The 16083-nt window shown below is 45.5% G+C and overlaps 1 protein-coding gene across 1 annotated transcript in view; it reads left to right on the forward strand.

Annotated features, from left to right (window-relative positions):
* Positions 1-16083, forward strand: part of LOC119436680 (protein qui-1-like) — a 556193-nt gene that overhangs the window by 425368 nt on the left and 114742 nt on the right. The window contains exons 6-7 of the mRNA XM_037703643.2: positions 2845-3023; positions 7122-7205. Coding sequence (XP_037559571.2) covers positions 2845-3023; positions 7122-7205 — 263 coding nt within the window. The remainder of the gene's footprint in view (positions 1-2844; positions 3024-7121; positions 7206-16083) is intronic.

Here is a 16083-nt window from a genome sequence, read left to right on the forward strand (position 1 = left end):
TGTCGATTTTACCAGCAATGTTCATTTCTAGCACATTCGAAACGGTTGTTGGTCAGAATGACGTTCTAACGCCTGTCAAAAAGAAAAAGCCTCAAAAAGAAAAAGAATACGCGTCTGCGACCGTTATGGTCGACAGCACATGAAACAAGAGGGGAGCCGATTCGGCCCGCGTATAAGTCGAGGATTCGCTTGCTGGCCTCGGGGAAAGACAAACACACCCGACACGCTAGTGGTGGACCGCGTCACCAAAGATTCTCGTCACGGCTGGCGGGGCAACAGTCTTCCAGCGCACGCACGCTGTGCGCGAACTGCTTCTGCTGCAGGAATGGAGATTTCTTTTTTTTTCTGAATTAGAACATCAGGACTTTATGACTTGGTTCAACGAGAACTCCGCCAAGGCGTTGTCCTTTCGTGCGTGTGCAACGCGGTCCGGTAGTTGAAGAGCAACTTTTCAATCTTTCGCTGAAGGCATAATGTGGAACCTTTTCATAAACACTTCCGGTTGCGTGTATCGCGTTACAATAGTTCTGCCATAGCGGAAGGCCGCTTGCTTTTTTTTTCGTCTTTTTTTTTTCTTTTCTAAACGTGAACCCACCTGGAAATAAGTTAAGCCGCATGCGCAATCTGCGGAAGAGAGAACACAGTATGCGAGGCTATGAAATCTTTAAAAACTTGCGTTAGGATAGACAAGTGAGCAAGTTGACACACCTGGGGGTATACTTTACCCTGCACCCAATACACCGGCGTTTTTATCATTTCGCCGCCATCGAACTGCGGCCGCCGCTGCTGGGATTTGATCCCGCGACGTTGGGCTTAGCAGCGTAACGGCCTGTATAGCCGCTAGGAGGCTACCATGGCGGGTACAAATAAGCCTTGTACAGGCTGCCTTTCCAGAAGAAGGCGCCGTCGAACACCAGAACGTACCAGAGTGTACACATGTAGTATATGTGTACACCTTGAGATTTGCGCACCGCTTGCAGGAAACAAGGACAAGCAGTAAAATAACCGCCGGACGTGCGCTATTCTCGTTTCCTGTGTGGGCTGCGCAAACCTCACGATGAGTGTGAAGGTAACGCCGTATCTTTAGCGATGTAAACGACCAGCGAAGGAACGGAGGCATAACAAAAATATACAGTTGTGATTTAGCGGTAAATGGGGAATAAATGCGTTACCATTACGTCGCACGTCTTTGAGGTCCCGGATACACGATTCAAACCGCGTTCACCGCATTGCACTGCTGTTCAGGAGCTCACTCGACACACGCCCTCCTTCTTCAAAGAGCAAAGTGCAACTGACGGTATATGTATGTATGTATGTATGTATGTATGTATGTATGTATGTATGTATGTATGTATGTATGTATGTATGTATGTATGTATGTATGTATGTATGTATGTATGTATGTATGTATGTATGTATGTATGTATGTATGCTATGTATGTATGTATGTATACTTTTTTCCGCCTTAACACTCCTACTGCTCACGCATTAGAAAGTACACGGGAGCAGCGTTTGTCCCGACTGATACTTCGTGAGATCGTGTGTGTGTTGCTTAGTTGTTTATTTTCACGTTCCTCATGCAGAAACAAATCCAGGTGTTGTATCGCGTAGCAGTCGGAATGCTGCTCGACCACGTTGATAGTCGTGACTATTCCTACGCATTGTGACCTAGAAAACAATACGTTTTCTACTTTGTAAATTGCGCAGTGCATCGCAATATAGGCACCCCGCCTAGCGCAGTTTACGAGATCACCCTGGTACAGAAATATTTCCGAGCTGCCTTGAAAGCGCGTATTATAATTGAGAGGTACACGAGGAGAGTGCCTGGTTAATAAAGACAGTTAATTAATTTTAGGCAGATAATTGATTAGCTGTAATGCAAAAAACAAAATATATCTTGCCAAGTGCGGCTGTGAACAAAGTGAGTCTTATACCGATAGGTCTCGTTGTTATGAAGCCTGGGGTTATTTTAAAGGCAGTAGAACTTCAGTGCACGGGAGTTACTGCTTGGCGCCTCCATCGAAATTTCTCAGCCACATCCAGTAACCGAGCCCGCCATACTCCAGGTGCTCACAAGCAGAATGCTACACTCTGTTTCCACCTAAGCGGGTCTGTTAAATTAACTATTTACGCGCAGCCTGCAGTGTCAATTCAAGGCTGTATTTTTGGTACCCAACCTATATCGGGTATACAATTTGTGGATGGCAAATCATCGGGTGACTTATGACCATCTCTTATTTTACGTTTAGCTCACTATCACTGCAACCCTGTTAGAAACACTGATTACCCCTAGTTTTTGTATCCATCCAATTTTTTTTTAGTTTAGAGACATTATCGGTACATTTGATTAGTTGCATTCGGGTGCTCTCGCGGGCCAGATTACATTTGGCAGGTCAAAATCGAGCACTCGGAACACATTCGCTTAATTCATTCAGAGCGTCGCGCTGTAGCTCGGAGCGCTCGGAGGCGCTCTCGCCTTCCAGTTGGGGGCCCGACCGAGATGCGGCAGAATTCCGATCATATGACTTCTCCGACTGCTCTGGGAGCAGTTGAATGTTCTACTCTGGCATGCTTTCTTTGGCTCCAGCGTCAAGAGGCATCCGCATAGGTGCAAACCGTGTCGTAGCGCGGTAGGAACCAGACAAATCTATCATAAGTACAAATGGAGCGCGTGAGTGGTATCTTGACTTAAAGCACATTAACATGAAAGAAAGAGAAGGAAGGAAAGACAGGGAGGATAACTAGACTTCAACAACGTTACTTATTGACATGGACTCGGGCGCCCGGCATTCGGTGCGCACTCTGCTTGAAGTACTGCGGTGACGTGAGTGCTTTCTGCCGCAGGACATGCAAGGCGGACGCCGCTGGCCTTCGGCGAGGACTGACAACAGCTGGTCCGGACGACTCATCAACCCTGCTCGAGGAGCAGGAGCAGGTCGTCAAGGTGCTCCAGTACGGCGCCAAGGTGGCTCTCGACGAGGGCCTCATTGACGCCGACACGGAACGACAGTTTCGGATGTCTGGTGAGTGCAGAGATCCTTTCGGAGGGACTTGGCCGTACCATTTCATCTTGCCGACCACCTGGCAATTACGCAAAGTGTTCGGGGTAAACTTGAGATCCGACGGGCCGCATTTTCTCCCGTTGTCACTCCGGGAGGTTGCGTCGTGAGTTGTTTGCGGAGAGCTCGACGTAGGCCACCAATACTTTGAACGCGCACTGTCCCCTCTGCTACATATAAGGGCCTCAGTGCCCCATGGTGTCGCAAACGCAGGCGTTTGCGCTCAGAAGGTTCTCGGGAAGTGGCCAGATCAAAGAGTAATACTGCATTTAGAAAGTTTACTGTTCAAGCTGAGGCTGGTTGGTCAATATTCGTCTAATTATTTCAGCGCGCCTACCCCGGCGACATAAATGAAAGTGTGCGTGTGCGCCTTATCGCACATGTGCGTGTTGTGCTTGCTTGCCATCCATTGAAATGCACATACAAAAATGAAGTCTACGTCGACGCAGAAAGGTACCTTCACTGGAATAGGTGCGGTTTTCGGCTACGCTCTTTAAGTTCGTAGTTTTCCACTTCAACAGTTTGGCAGCTAATCCTCTCCCTCAAGTCATCCGTAGCTCACAATCATCTTTTTCGTGTCATTGTCAGAAGAAGATCTGCAAGATGATTTATGTGCTTTTATAATGAGGCCACCCGATGCTTTGTCGTCCCAGCTAATTATATTGAGCAAGAGAAACTTAGAGCGGAGCCTTCTCATTCCCAGTCGCAGCCGTGCCACTCTAGACGCAGAATTTGAACTGGCTGAGCTCTAATCAGCCCTGCTACGCGTTAGGAAAAGCCCACCTGATTCAGATAGAGTCACGTCATCATCATCATCATCAGCCTGTATTTATGTCCACTGCAGGACGAAGATCTCTCCCTACCATCTACAATTACCCCTGTCTTGCGCTAGCTGATTCCAACTTGCGCCTGCAAATTTCCTAACTTCATCACCCCACCAAATTTTCTGCCGTCATCGACTGCGCTTCCCTTCTCTTGGTATCCATTCTGTAACTCTATTGGTCCACCGGTTACCCATCCTACGCATTACATAGCCTGCCCATCTCCATTTTTGTCAACTAGAATATCGGCTATCCAAGCTTGGTCTCTGATCCACATTCACACATTCACACAGGCCTAACATTTTTCATTCCATCACTCTTTGTGCGTTCCTTAACTTGTTTTCGAGCTTCTTTGTTAACCTCCAAGTTTCTGCCCCATATGTTAGCACCGGTAGAATGCAATGATTGTACACTTTTCTCTTCAACGACAGTGGTAAGCTCCAAGTCATATGCGCTCCAACACAATTTTATTCTGTAAATTTCCTTCTCATGATCAGGGTCCCCTATGAGTAATTGACCTAGATGAACGTACTCATTTACAGACTCTAGAGGCTGGCTGGTGATCCTGAATTCTTGTTCCCTCGCGAGGCTATTAAACATTATCTTTGTCTTCTGCATATTAATCTTAAACCCCACTCTTACACTTTTTCGGTTAAGATAAAGTCGCGTACGACGTATTATTGTAATCTGGGACCTACCGGCTGAGCTGCTCTACTTAAGATATACAATCAAAGCTTCGAGTGAGAGTTGGTCCCAGAGGCATGGAAGGCTGCCTAAGTACAGAAGCCTGGTAAACCTGTGAATTTGTTACCCTCGTATCGAGCAGTGAGTCTGATAAACTGTGTCGGCAAGATGACGGAGAAAATGTTGAAGGAGAGGGCGCAATGGTGGATTGAAACCACTGGAGTACTCACAGGACAAACGTCTGGCTTTCGTTCTTGACGGAGTACGCGAAATTCTATACTTGACCTCGGAACACTTGAGGAGCATAAAAAATCTTCAGGTAACATTACAATCGCGGCATTCCTCGACATCCGTCGTGCTTCTGATACCACGAATCATATACACTTCCTCTATAGCCTGCACGATTTGGGTATATAAGGAATAATGCTGCACTGAATTTCAAATATTTTAAAGCAGCGAAATATTTTTATCAAGACAAGCGGCGGACACAGCACGTCCTATAAATTAAAACGTGGTGTAGCGCAAAGAACCCTTCTAAGCCCGATAATTTTCAACGTAGTTCTGAGCAAACTGCGCAATTTGTTGCCCTCAGAGCTAATATTTCTATTTATGGGGACCATATTTGTCTATGCGCATCGGATACAAACTGTGCTGAAGTGCAAGGAATGTTTCAAGAGGGTATTGATATTATGACATGTTTTGGATTAATGGATAATGGCATGAATCTTACGGCTGAGAAGTCCGCTGTTTTGCCCTTCGCAAGAAGATCTGTTGACAATTTTCACCTCAACATCGACGAGATCACTATCCCGGTTGTTATAAACCATCGTTTTCCGCAAATAATATTTCACAGATAACTTTCCTGGAGTGCTCACATATCGTCCCTGGAGGGGCACCGTGAATGTGCTTAGATACATTATAGGCATTAAATGAGGTGGCAGGTCTCAGTCTCTGATGAGTCTATATATGTTGCACTTATTCGCTTGCCTACTCCTTGTTTGTCATGCATAATCTGTCTAAGTCTAATGAACGCCTAGTGACCAGCAAAATAGCCAGAGGTCTCAGAATATCCCTCAGAGTGCCTAGTTCAACGTTGAGCACTCTTGTCATAGCTGAAGCGAGGGAACCGCCAATCAAGACTATTCGAGCGCACGAAACGTGTCGCCATTTGCTCTGTTCTCATCTCGACACGAAGATCATCCAATAAAGTTCAAGCTCATGCAGAGGTGTTGCAGTGTCTGTGATGCAGTGCGAGCATTCATTTTTCCGAGAATACTGTACCATACGACCAGACAAAAATCATCATCTTTGGAAGGCTGACGATGCCTTCAGTGATATTGAAGTTTGTGGCATAGAAAAGAAGTCTTCAACTCATTCGTTGGAGCCAAAATTTCTGAGTCTATGCAGATGAGCTGACTACAGGAAACCAATGCGTTTATCTTCGCAAATGCATCAACGACAGATGTCAGTTCGACGGCGAAATTTGACAACCCGATATGTGCAGTAAGGAAAAGTTACCATCGGTCCCAAAAAACATCATCTACATCAGAAGAACTATTTGGCATCCTACAAGCTGCGACATTTATGGTCGAAAGTACGCGCACTCAAATTTGGGTGGTCTACTCTGACTCCAAAGCAGCTCTGAAGACACTAATCTAATTTTGTCTTCATGGCGGCCACTTCTCGCTTCGCTACGAAATTAATAAAATATTGACCTTTGCCTCTTATTCCGGCCATCATATTCGTTTACAATGGATCCCAAGCCACATTGAAATAACAGCAAATGAAGTATAGCGGACAGAATGGCGGCTGCGGCGCAAACTTTAGATGAGCTCACACCAATACCATTTGCTGCATCTGACACCAAAACAGCACTTCAGGGACTCAGGCACAAATTATAAAAGACCATGTGGTTTGATGAGCGGACAAAATCTTCTCTCTTGTACAACATAGACCCTTTGTTACGCTTTGCACCAAACCTCAAGAAAGAGTGGGCTTTAGACAGACTCTTACGTTGTATACGTCTCGAAGTGGTGTAATCACTTCATTTTCTATGTCGTATATGGGTAAGACCCTCCTCTGACTGCGTGCATTGTGGCACCTTGAAAGCTTCGGTAGAACATTCTCATCGAATGTCCGCAATTTGGCCAACATCGGGAGACACTTCGTGATTATCTTGACTACGTAGATACGCCTCCCTTATCTGTAAAAACATTTCTTGGTCTCTGGTTCTGTCCCAATAAACAAAGAGAAGCTGTGAAAGTATTGCGCAATGTTCTTGCAGGCAGTGACCTCATTAGTTACTTGTGAATAATGCTATAGGAGTGACGCAATTTTTGTCTCACGATAACATCATGATGTCTTTCTCGTAGTATGAACATTTTCTGTGTTTTGGTTTGTTCCGTTTTTCACCTCCTTTATTGTCATGACAACTTTTTCGCGTTAGTGACGTATGCGCTTTGCTTTGAACCGATATATTTCAACATGAGCAGAGACTGCTCGTGCTTCTCACAGGCCATACGTGCTCCGTTTTTCTTTCTTTCTTTTTCTCTCGCAGGTGTTCACGCTCTCCTAGACCACGCGCTGAAACTTTCAAAGACCGCCCAGCACAAGATCATCTGTGTCGTGAGGCAGTTCGATGGTAAGACGCTACCACAGGATTCTGCTATTATTATTACTATCTTTTTTAGGGGGGGGGGGGGGGGCGCACATCTTGTTGCTATATCGGTTGAAATCGTCCTCCAATTAAGTTTTATTTGCTTTTATATGCGCTGGTTCACGGAATTTATGGCCAGTAATTCAACATGATGTTTTCTTTGTTTTTTCTTTGATGTTACATGAACAAAATAAAAAAACTTATCTGCCCAGGAAAACAAAAGGTGAAAGACAGAGAGGTTAACCAGAATAAGTGTCCGGTTGGCTACTCCGCACAGGGAGATGGGGTAAGGGCAGAAAAAAATTAGAAAACAAGAGAAGGTTAAAAAAAGAAAGAAAGGAAAAGGAACGCATCAGTTCTCACATTCTATAGTTTTTTCATAAGTCCTGTTTCTTTTAAAAAACAATCTAGCGCTTTTCAAGCAGTTCGCGCCGACGTCGACAGGGACCAGAGTCCAAGAATTCTGGCTTCCGTAAGGGGATGGCTGTCAATCTTGTCGAGCGTGGTGCTGTGGACTTTTCTTTGTGCGCTAAAACGACGACAATCACACAGAAGGTGCGCAATTGTCTCTTTGTACCCGTAAACCTAACAATCTGGACTTGTGGCCATCCCGATAAGGTAGGGTTACGCATTGGCAAAAGCTACTCCAATCCATAGGTGACAAATGACAGTTACCCCCCGTCGCGGTAAGCCATGTGGATGGCGGAGCTTCAGATCAGGATTCAGAGAATGAAGGCGCTGGTTTCTAGAGCCTGCCGAATTTTATTGGGCTAACGTAAGCTGCGAACAAGCGTACGGAGCTGTCCCGCTGCGTCTGTTCTAATTGTAAATTACGTTAATGCAAGCCTTGACACTGAGCCGCCTTTTGTTTTTCTATGCGTACCAAGCTATTTTCAAAACTGTCTGAGAATTCGAGCCATGTGCTACGAAGCAGCGAATGTGATGCTTCTGTACAGTTTCCTTGTCTGAGTGGCCTCGCTCGTATGGAGGGGGGGGGTCTTATAGACACACAAGTCAAACGGTTTTGTGCACCCTGCATTACAGCCAGCAGATGATAATGATAAGACGATAAGCATAAGATGATGATGTAATTCAAGTGCATCGCGTAGCTACCACGTTATAGAAAATGGTGGCGAAGGCGTGAATGAGCTAGTAATTTATTTGGATGAAATTGGAAATGTTGGCAACTGTAGTGCCCACCGGTTTTCCACGAACAATAAATTGTCCAGTGATCAAGAGATGATGGCATGAGTCGATACGAAAAATGTTCCGGTAATAAATCGAATTTCGCAAATGTGCCTAAACATTGTACGCGCTCGTTACGAGATAAAAGTTCTCTCGGTATCTGCATTTAACTCTTGGAGTCGACAAGATACGGCGCTTTACGTCCCAATACGAAGTTTCAGCATGGGGGATACCGTGTTTGGGACCACCGATTAAATTTGAGCACCCGGTGTTCTCCAACGTCCACTAAAATCGGATTACGCGAGCATTTTGCATCCTCTCCTCGTCCGAATGCAGTCACTGTGGCAGAAAATCGTACCCGTGACATTGCGCTCAACAGCATGGCATCATTGCGAATTATTTCCCAGCGGCGGGTAAATGTCGCAATCTAGTATAAGGTGAGCGCTTAAGACTTGCATATCTTGTTAGGTTGATGGGGTAGCTTAGTTCTGACCTAGCATTAGTCTTCTGTGCGCACACCACAATCTGCAGACAGTTTGAGCCGCACTCTTCTCTCTTTACCGTTTTAGTTACAATTTTGCTTTACTCATTGTCTTCATAATTGTAGTGCATTATAAAAGATGTGGGCTCTAGCCTTTATATTCACACCTTTAATTAACACCCTATATAAGTGCCAGGTGGTTCATTTATTTGTAAGGACTTCTGCGAGAGTGTTCGGTGTGCTTACACTCCAAGTGAGCTACATCAGACAGTACAGTCAGGCCGTTGTGGAAGGCACGAAATCAATTTCGACCACCGTGGTTAGCACGCATCCATGTCTCGGCATGTGAGCGTATTTTCGTGTTGCATCTCTAGCTAAGCGCTCTGTCATGTGGGGAGGGGAGGGGGGGGGGGGGGGCGCCACCAGCTCTCAATGACTCCAGACGTGCTCGCTTCGAGCTCCCGAGAACATCCAGCAAGTTCCCAATTTCCTGCACCGGAACCTCGTCATCTTCGTACCAGCGGTCAGTCGACATCTTCAGATCTTCTGGAACGTGAAAAGTGACCTTTACACTCAGTTTCCGTAGAACGGTGAACACTTTTGTGCCTTAGCTGCTGACCTCACCACGCTAACCCTATAGCTACACGAGACCGAACGCTCACGCACGTGCGCTGCCCGCTCCGCGGCGGCCAGCGCAGCTGGCACGCGCCCAACATGACGGAAACGCAAGAGATCGAAGGACGACCCGACCAGGACTGGCAAACTGTGAGAGACGCTAGTAGGCGTCTTGAATACCACATCACCGTAATCGCAAAAGTCACCGACGGTACCGCATTAGAAGAACTCCCACAAGACTGCGGTGGACCCAGTGTTCTGCAGTCCGCCGGCTTGACAACTACGGAAAAGAAAGATACCTACGTGAAGGTGAGGACTGTACAAAACCTAATAGCAGTTGACAGCTACCGCCCAACAGCAATAGAGAAACTTCGCATACGGCAAGTTTCGATAATGGGAACACAGCGTCCGGTCCTCACATACCAGGCGAATGGCACGAACGCAGTCAAAGGTGTAATTCATAGTATACAATGTGCCGGGACTAATGGCGAACTTGAAAGGGACGTAGAAGCGCAAGGAGCTAAAATCCTGCAAGTAAGACGCATCGGTTCATCTAAAACAATCCTGATAACTCTCGAGGGAACATATTTGCCATGATATGCTCTCTACTGCCGACTGGTCGTCCGAATGTACCAGTATAGGTCCCGCAGCATGCTCTGCAATTCATGCCTTCAAATTGGACACGGCGTGGACTTCTGTGCCCACAATAAGAAATTTTCGGCCTGCATAAAATGTGGAACTATAAGTTACCTCCCGGATCCAATGACGATACTCCTCATGACTGCGAGCTACGCTGCCGAAATTGCGGTGGAGCAAATTACGGTGCAGCAAATTACCCTCATTGTTTAGTACGCCAAGAAGCTGAGGAAGCGAGAAGAGAAGCTGCAAGAAGCCGCAAGCAACGCTACTTAAACGCTATGAAAGATGAGGAACAACATGAGCCCGCCAAATAATCTGGGAAACCAAAGAACAAGTACCGCAGCCGCAGTAGGAGCCCCGGTATACGAACAACTGGCCTGACCTCCCAACAAGAAACCACTTCTAAAGACTTAGTAGCCCAGAAAAGCAACATGGCCGAAGCGCCAGCCGCAGAAGAGACAAGAACAAGAGCGCCGTAGCTAACAAGGAAGATGGTAGAGAGGTCCCACGACTACACCAGGAGCCAAGAGAAAACGAAGAAAAGACGAACAGGACCACTCCAGGAACACTAAAAGACAAAAGATGTTCCCGAGAAGAGCAACGTACGTGGGTGAGTGGTTCGCACCTTTCGCCAGCTGCCAAGTCTTCGCCCTCAGATCACACCGCTAATCCACACCCTTCCTACAGTCAGGCATTGAAAGCAGCTCAGACATCGCAGTCTCAAAGGAACATAATTAGACATTACCAAGGAGCATTAAAGAGAAAGAGGGGGACACAGGTACACAACATAACAATGCAACGAAAATGACAGAGGTTCTAAGCAGACTAGATCCAATCGCTGTTGTAGTAACTAAAATGCAGGAAAACATTTTGAACCTGCAAACAGAAATGCAGAAAAGGGATGCTATCATAGAAAAATTATCAGAATGCATTAATCAGAGAAAGACAAGAGCAAGCGGAAAGGACAGTTAACCGTATCGAGAGAATTCTCAATATGACGAGAAAGCGCACTCAAAACCTCTCGCATTACTCACAAGATGAAACACCTAACAAGGTAGTAATTCAGGACTCGGAGAACAAAAATATCCCCAGGGATCATGACACCCAACATGAATAGCGGTATCGGAAATAAAAGAAACTCTCCAACTGAAAATAAAATACTAATCTTGCCATGGAACTGAAGAGGTTTCAGAAAAAAAAAAGGCACGGCTGTTGCAGCTAATCGGAAAGGAACCTAGACCACCTGATATAATCATGATGCAGGAATCAAACGGGATAACAACCATACCAGGATACCAACTATTTTAGCAACCTAGTATTAAAGGAAATGTAGGAAGGAGACAAATAACATTTACGCACCAGGCATGACCGTAACTTACGTTTAGAATGACTTAGAGGCACTACAGCTCGACACGGCAGGAGGCAATACAGAGGAGCAAGCGTACGTAACGTTTAAGTGCAGAATCCCAAAGAGCACACTGGAAATAATTTCCATAAATGCTTACTGGCTTCCTAACAAGCCAAATAGTAACATTCAGTGGCTAGAAAAACACGTAAGGTGCCTAAAAAATATCCTATTCTCTTAGCATGGGACTTCAACAGTCCTAGTAAAGCTTCGGGATATGACTGGACGGCACCGAATTGCAGAAAGTTAGAATGCGTTATGAACAACGTACGGGTTACTCTGTTAAATGATACCACGATTGCTACTAGAACAGGCAACATAGTCGAGAAAGACAGGAACCCCGACTTAACATGGTTCAGAGGACCCATGATATCTGTATGAGAGAAGAGCCTAGAGAACTTGGGTAGCGATAATTATATCCTTGCAACGCAGTCTATAGGGAAAAAGGTACGAACCGAAAACAGAACATTTATTAAAACAAAGGTTACTAAATGGGACGATATGCGAGCTCAACTATTACAGAGAGACCTAGGAGACGACATAGATACTTGGGTAGAAGATATCAAATCTGTGTACAAAAAGAACGTTCAGGAAATAGGAAGAGATGAAGATCACCCCTATGTTGACTCCCATCTCTTAAAATTTCTGAGACAAGCGCCACAGGTTAATCAATATATAGAAAAAAGGAAAAATCAAACACACCATTACTCCAAACTATTCAAAGAATCACAATATAAGCACAAAATTTTGCCCAGGAATTAGCCAACGAGAACTGGCTTCAAACCTGTGATCAGCTTAACGGACAGCTGCATACCCCGAAGGTTTGGCAAATATTGAGGACCCTTCTAGGACAGGCAAAACCAAGACACACGATAACTAAACTGCAAATGTTGGAAAATAAAAATGCAGAGGAGCTCGCTGTAGAATTTTTGCATACCTTTTTTTTCCAATCAAAAGCGACGACCATCCCTTACCAGATTACGGCGAATATGGTAACGACAATGCCCAAGGCATCAACTCTGCTTTTTCCCTTCGTGAGTTACATGCCGCCATGCAGAGTTTAAAAATGAACACTACCCCCGGAGCAGATGGAATCACGTGCGCAATGTTGAGAAACTTGCCAGGTAATTATCAAGATGCTCTGCTAGAATATATAAACAAAGCATGAGAAAGGGAGTAATTCCAAAACAATGGAAGGATGCAATAGTAATACCAATTCCTAAGCAAGGAAAATGATCCGACAAAATATTCAATTTCAGGCCCATATCACTAACCTCCTGTGTAGGAAAATTAACGGAGAAGATGGTTTTTTGAACGTTTTCAGTGGCACCTGGAAGGCCTTCATCTTTTACCCGAGACAATGATAGGCTTCAGAAAACATGTTGATACTCCGGACGCTATGCTGAGGATCAAAAACCAGGTGTTTTATTTACCAAATACAGCTCAGCTAAGAACAATCGTAGGGGTCGATATGCAACGAGCGTTTGATAGTGTCACCCACCGCGCAATTCTAGAAAACCTCAAGGCAACTAAACCGGGGCCTAGAGTCTACAACTGCGTTAAAGACTTCCTAAGTGAAAGGACGGTTAAAGTGAAACTTGATGAATATGTGTCATCTAGTCATCCAATCACGCGCGGAACACCTCAAGGTTCTATTCTCTCGCCGACTTTATTTAACATTGCGATGATGAAGCTACCCACATTACTAGAGCAAATACCAGTCCTGCAACATAATCTGTACGCCGATAATACAACTATTTGGTGCTGTCGAGGATCACCAGCATGGCAAGAACACATTATTCAAAGTGGACTAGATACCATAATTGAATACGCCGAAACACTAGGCCTAGAATGTTCCCCTCAGAAATCAGAATATATTGTCATTAGTGAAGACGTTAGAAAACGAGCCGAAGAATATAAGAATTTAATCAAACTTCGAATGAAAGTGGCAGTCTTACCCCGCAAGAATACCATAAGAATCCTTTGTTTTTGTTTTGTTTTTCTACAGGACAATTGTAGAGCAACTACATGGGTGCAGAAGTTGATCGTTGAACTGGAACAGATCCTTGCAATGATGCGTAGAGTAACTAGACAAAAGAGAGGAATAAAAGGACACGAACTAGGTAAGGTTACAGAAGCCTTGATCTTTTCTAGGATAATGTACTATCTACCATACGCTAATATAACCAATACGCAGTGCAAAAATATAGACAATTAGAAAGTGTGTTAGACTTGCCCGGGGAGTTTCTATGTTCGCACCCAACCATAAAATTGAAGCAACCGGCCTCTTTAACTCACTAGAGGACAGAATAGACATGCACAATCAGGCGCAAATACAGAGACTTAAATTATCACATCAGGGTCGACCAATACTGAAAAGACTGGGTACGAAACCACTAACTTAACACCAATTCCGCTGAAATTACCACCATGGGATGATCTGCCAAGGATAACCGTTAATCCCATTCCAAAAAATATGCACCCGGAAAAGAATTGAAAGCGGCGCTCAAAAAGAACAAATATAATGCAGAATACAGAGGACAAAAACACGTACTACACAGATGCCAGTCATAACGCCGAAATCAGCAAAGCAGTGGTCGTGGGCCGTGACTCGACGTTTGTGAAAAATTACTTTGGAGTCCCAACGCCTCAAGACGCTGAATTGCTGGCGGTAATGCTTGCCATAACGGAAATGACACATGCACCTGACACGATCACAATCCGAACAGACAGTCAAGGCGCTTGCAGAGACATGCAAAATGATGACCTTCCTTTCCACATACGCACAAAGTTCCACATGTACATCCATGCTCACCCCCTTCTACACGTACGTATACAGTGAGTTCCAGGCCATCAAGGATTGCGAGGAAATGTGAGAGCACACCAGCTCTCCCGCGCAGAAAATCCGGGACCTCCTATCCTTCGGCTGTCGAAGACACTTACAACCCTAGAAAAGAGCAGAAGATGCAGCGGAAAGAAAGGCTACATATTTGGAAGTCTCGCAGGGAAGCATCAACACTTCTCAACACACCATCATACACGCATTCGAGAGAGGACGCCTCAATCATACGAAAAGCACAAACACCACACATTACTCACACCACACTATACGCATTATATTAACAGGGACCCAGACTCCCCCACTTGCAAACAATGCGGGGCCTATCCATCAAATAAACACACCTTGTGGGAGTGCCGTTCTAACGCCATTTTCAAAAAGACAATACCTTCCAAATTGCCACACAACCAGCGTTCTGGCAGCTGGGAGGAGTGGACCACTCCCCCACGAAGGTTTGAAAAACTATGGTGGCCGCTTCTGGTGCAGCACGTCAAGAACGTGCTGGGGCAGGAGGCATGAGCTTACCAGGAGGCCCGGACTTGGGGCTTTAGTTCCTTCGGTGCTAATAAATGTTGTTTCTCTCTCTCTCTCTCTCTCTCTCTCTCTCTAGCTAAGCCCTGCCACCTACGGCAGGTGTCGAATTTAGAGCTTTGCTTTTAGCGGAAGACCTCCTTAGCTACTGAGCTAACGCCGTACGTCCAGCGACACTTTCTCGCGTCACGAGATGACGGACATAAACCTGTCATCGTTTTAAGTGCAAAATAGCTAATCTGTCGTTTTAGAGCACGATTATTTTTTCTCTAAACTTTTAAAATGTAGTGCCTGGGACTCGGAACTAGCCGCGACATAAGCAACCAGTTCTTGCCCAATTTTTCATAGTCGATGTATAATAAGCTGTCATGACACTAACATCAAAAATCACTTTTTTTCTGACTACACACTTTAATATATATATATATATAATTAGAGCTCCCTTTACCTTTACACGCACACGCATCAATGCTACGTATGCGCACACGCTTACGAGCAAGTTTTTGCCTTTCACTCTTGGATTCTGTCTGGCTGATTGCATAAGCTTCCGTTTAACAGTGTATCTCAGGGCATCAACCTCGACAAGGCCGTCTGGAGCCGCTGGCAAATTTGTAGCTCTGACGCCGAGCGTTAACCGTGACAGTGACGACTGCGAAGTGACCGTTACGCCACTGACGTTCAGCGGCCGCGATTTCGGACACATGAGGCGAGGAACAAGTGCCGCAGGGGTGCTGCGGCCTTGTCGTGCTCCAGACGTCATGCCGCGCGGGGCGAGAGTGCGGTTGGCTTTCAGCACGAGAGCCTCGCCTGCTGTTTGTTGCGACACCATTCAAGATGATTGTCGCAATGGCTCGTGCAATTTTGTAGCTAACCTTTATTTATTTTTTTTCTTTATGCATCTTTTTGTTTCTGGGACAATGGAGAAACCGTGCAAGAATACCGAGTCGTCCTCAGAAGACGTATACCTATTGACATAAGGATTTCCTAAACGCTTTCTTGTCTTCCGAGGCACTGCGCTCTGAACACACCGACTATAAGCTACCAAAACGAAACCTCCATTGATCCCGGATTGCGAAATGTGCTGGGGCGTCGCATCTGCGAAATCAAAATGGCCCATCTCAGACGCCTGCCGCTGCAGAGAGTGTGTTTGTGTATATTTATACATTTG

Source organism: Dermacentor silvarum, chromosome 1 (assembly GCF_013339745.2).
Source record: "Dermacentor silvarum isolate Dsil-2018 chromosome 1, BIME_Dsil_1.4, whole genome shotgun sequence".
Classification (NCBI taxonomy): domain Eukaryota; kingdom Metazoa; phylum Arthropoda; class Arachnida; order Ixodida; family Ixodidae; genus Dermacentor; species Dermacentor silvarum.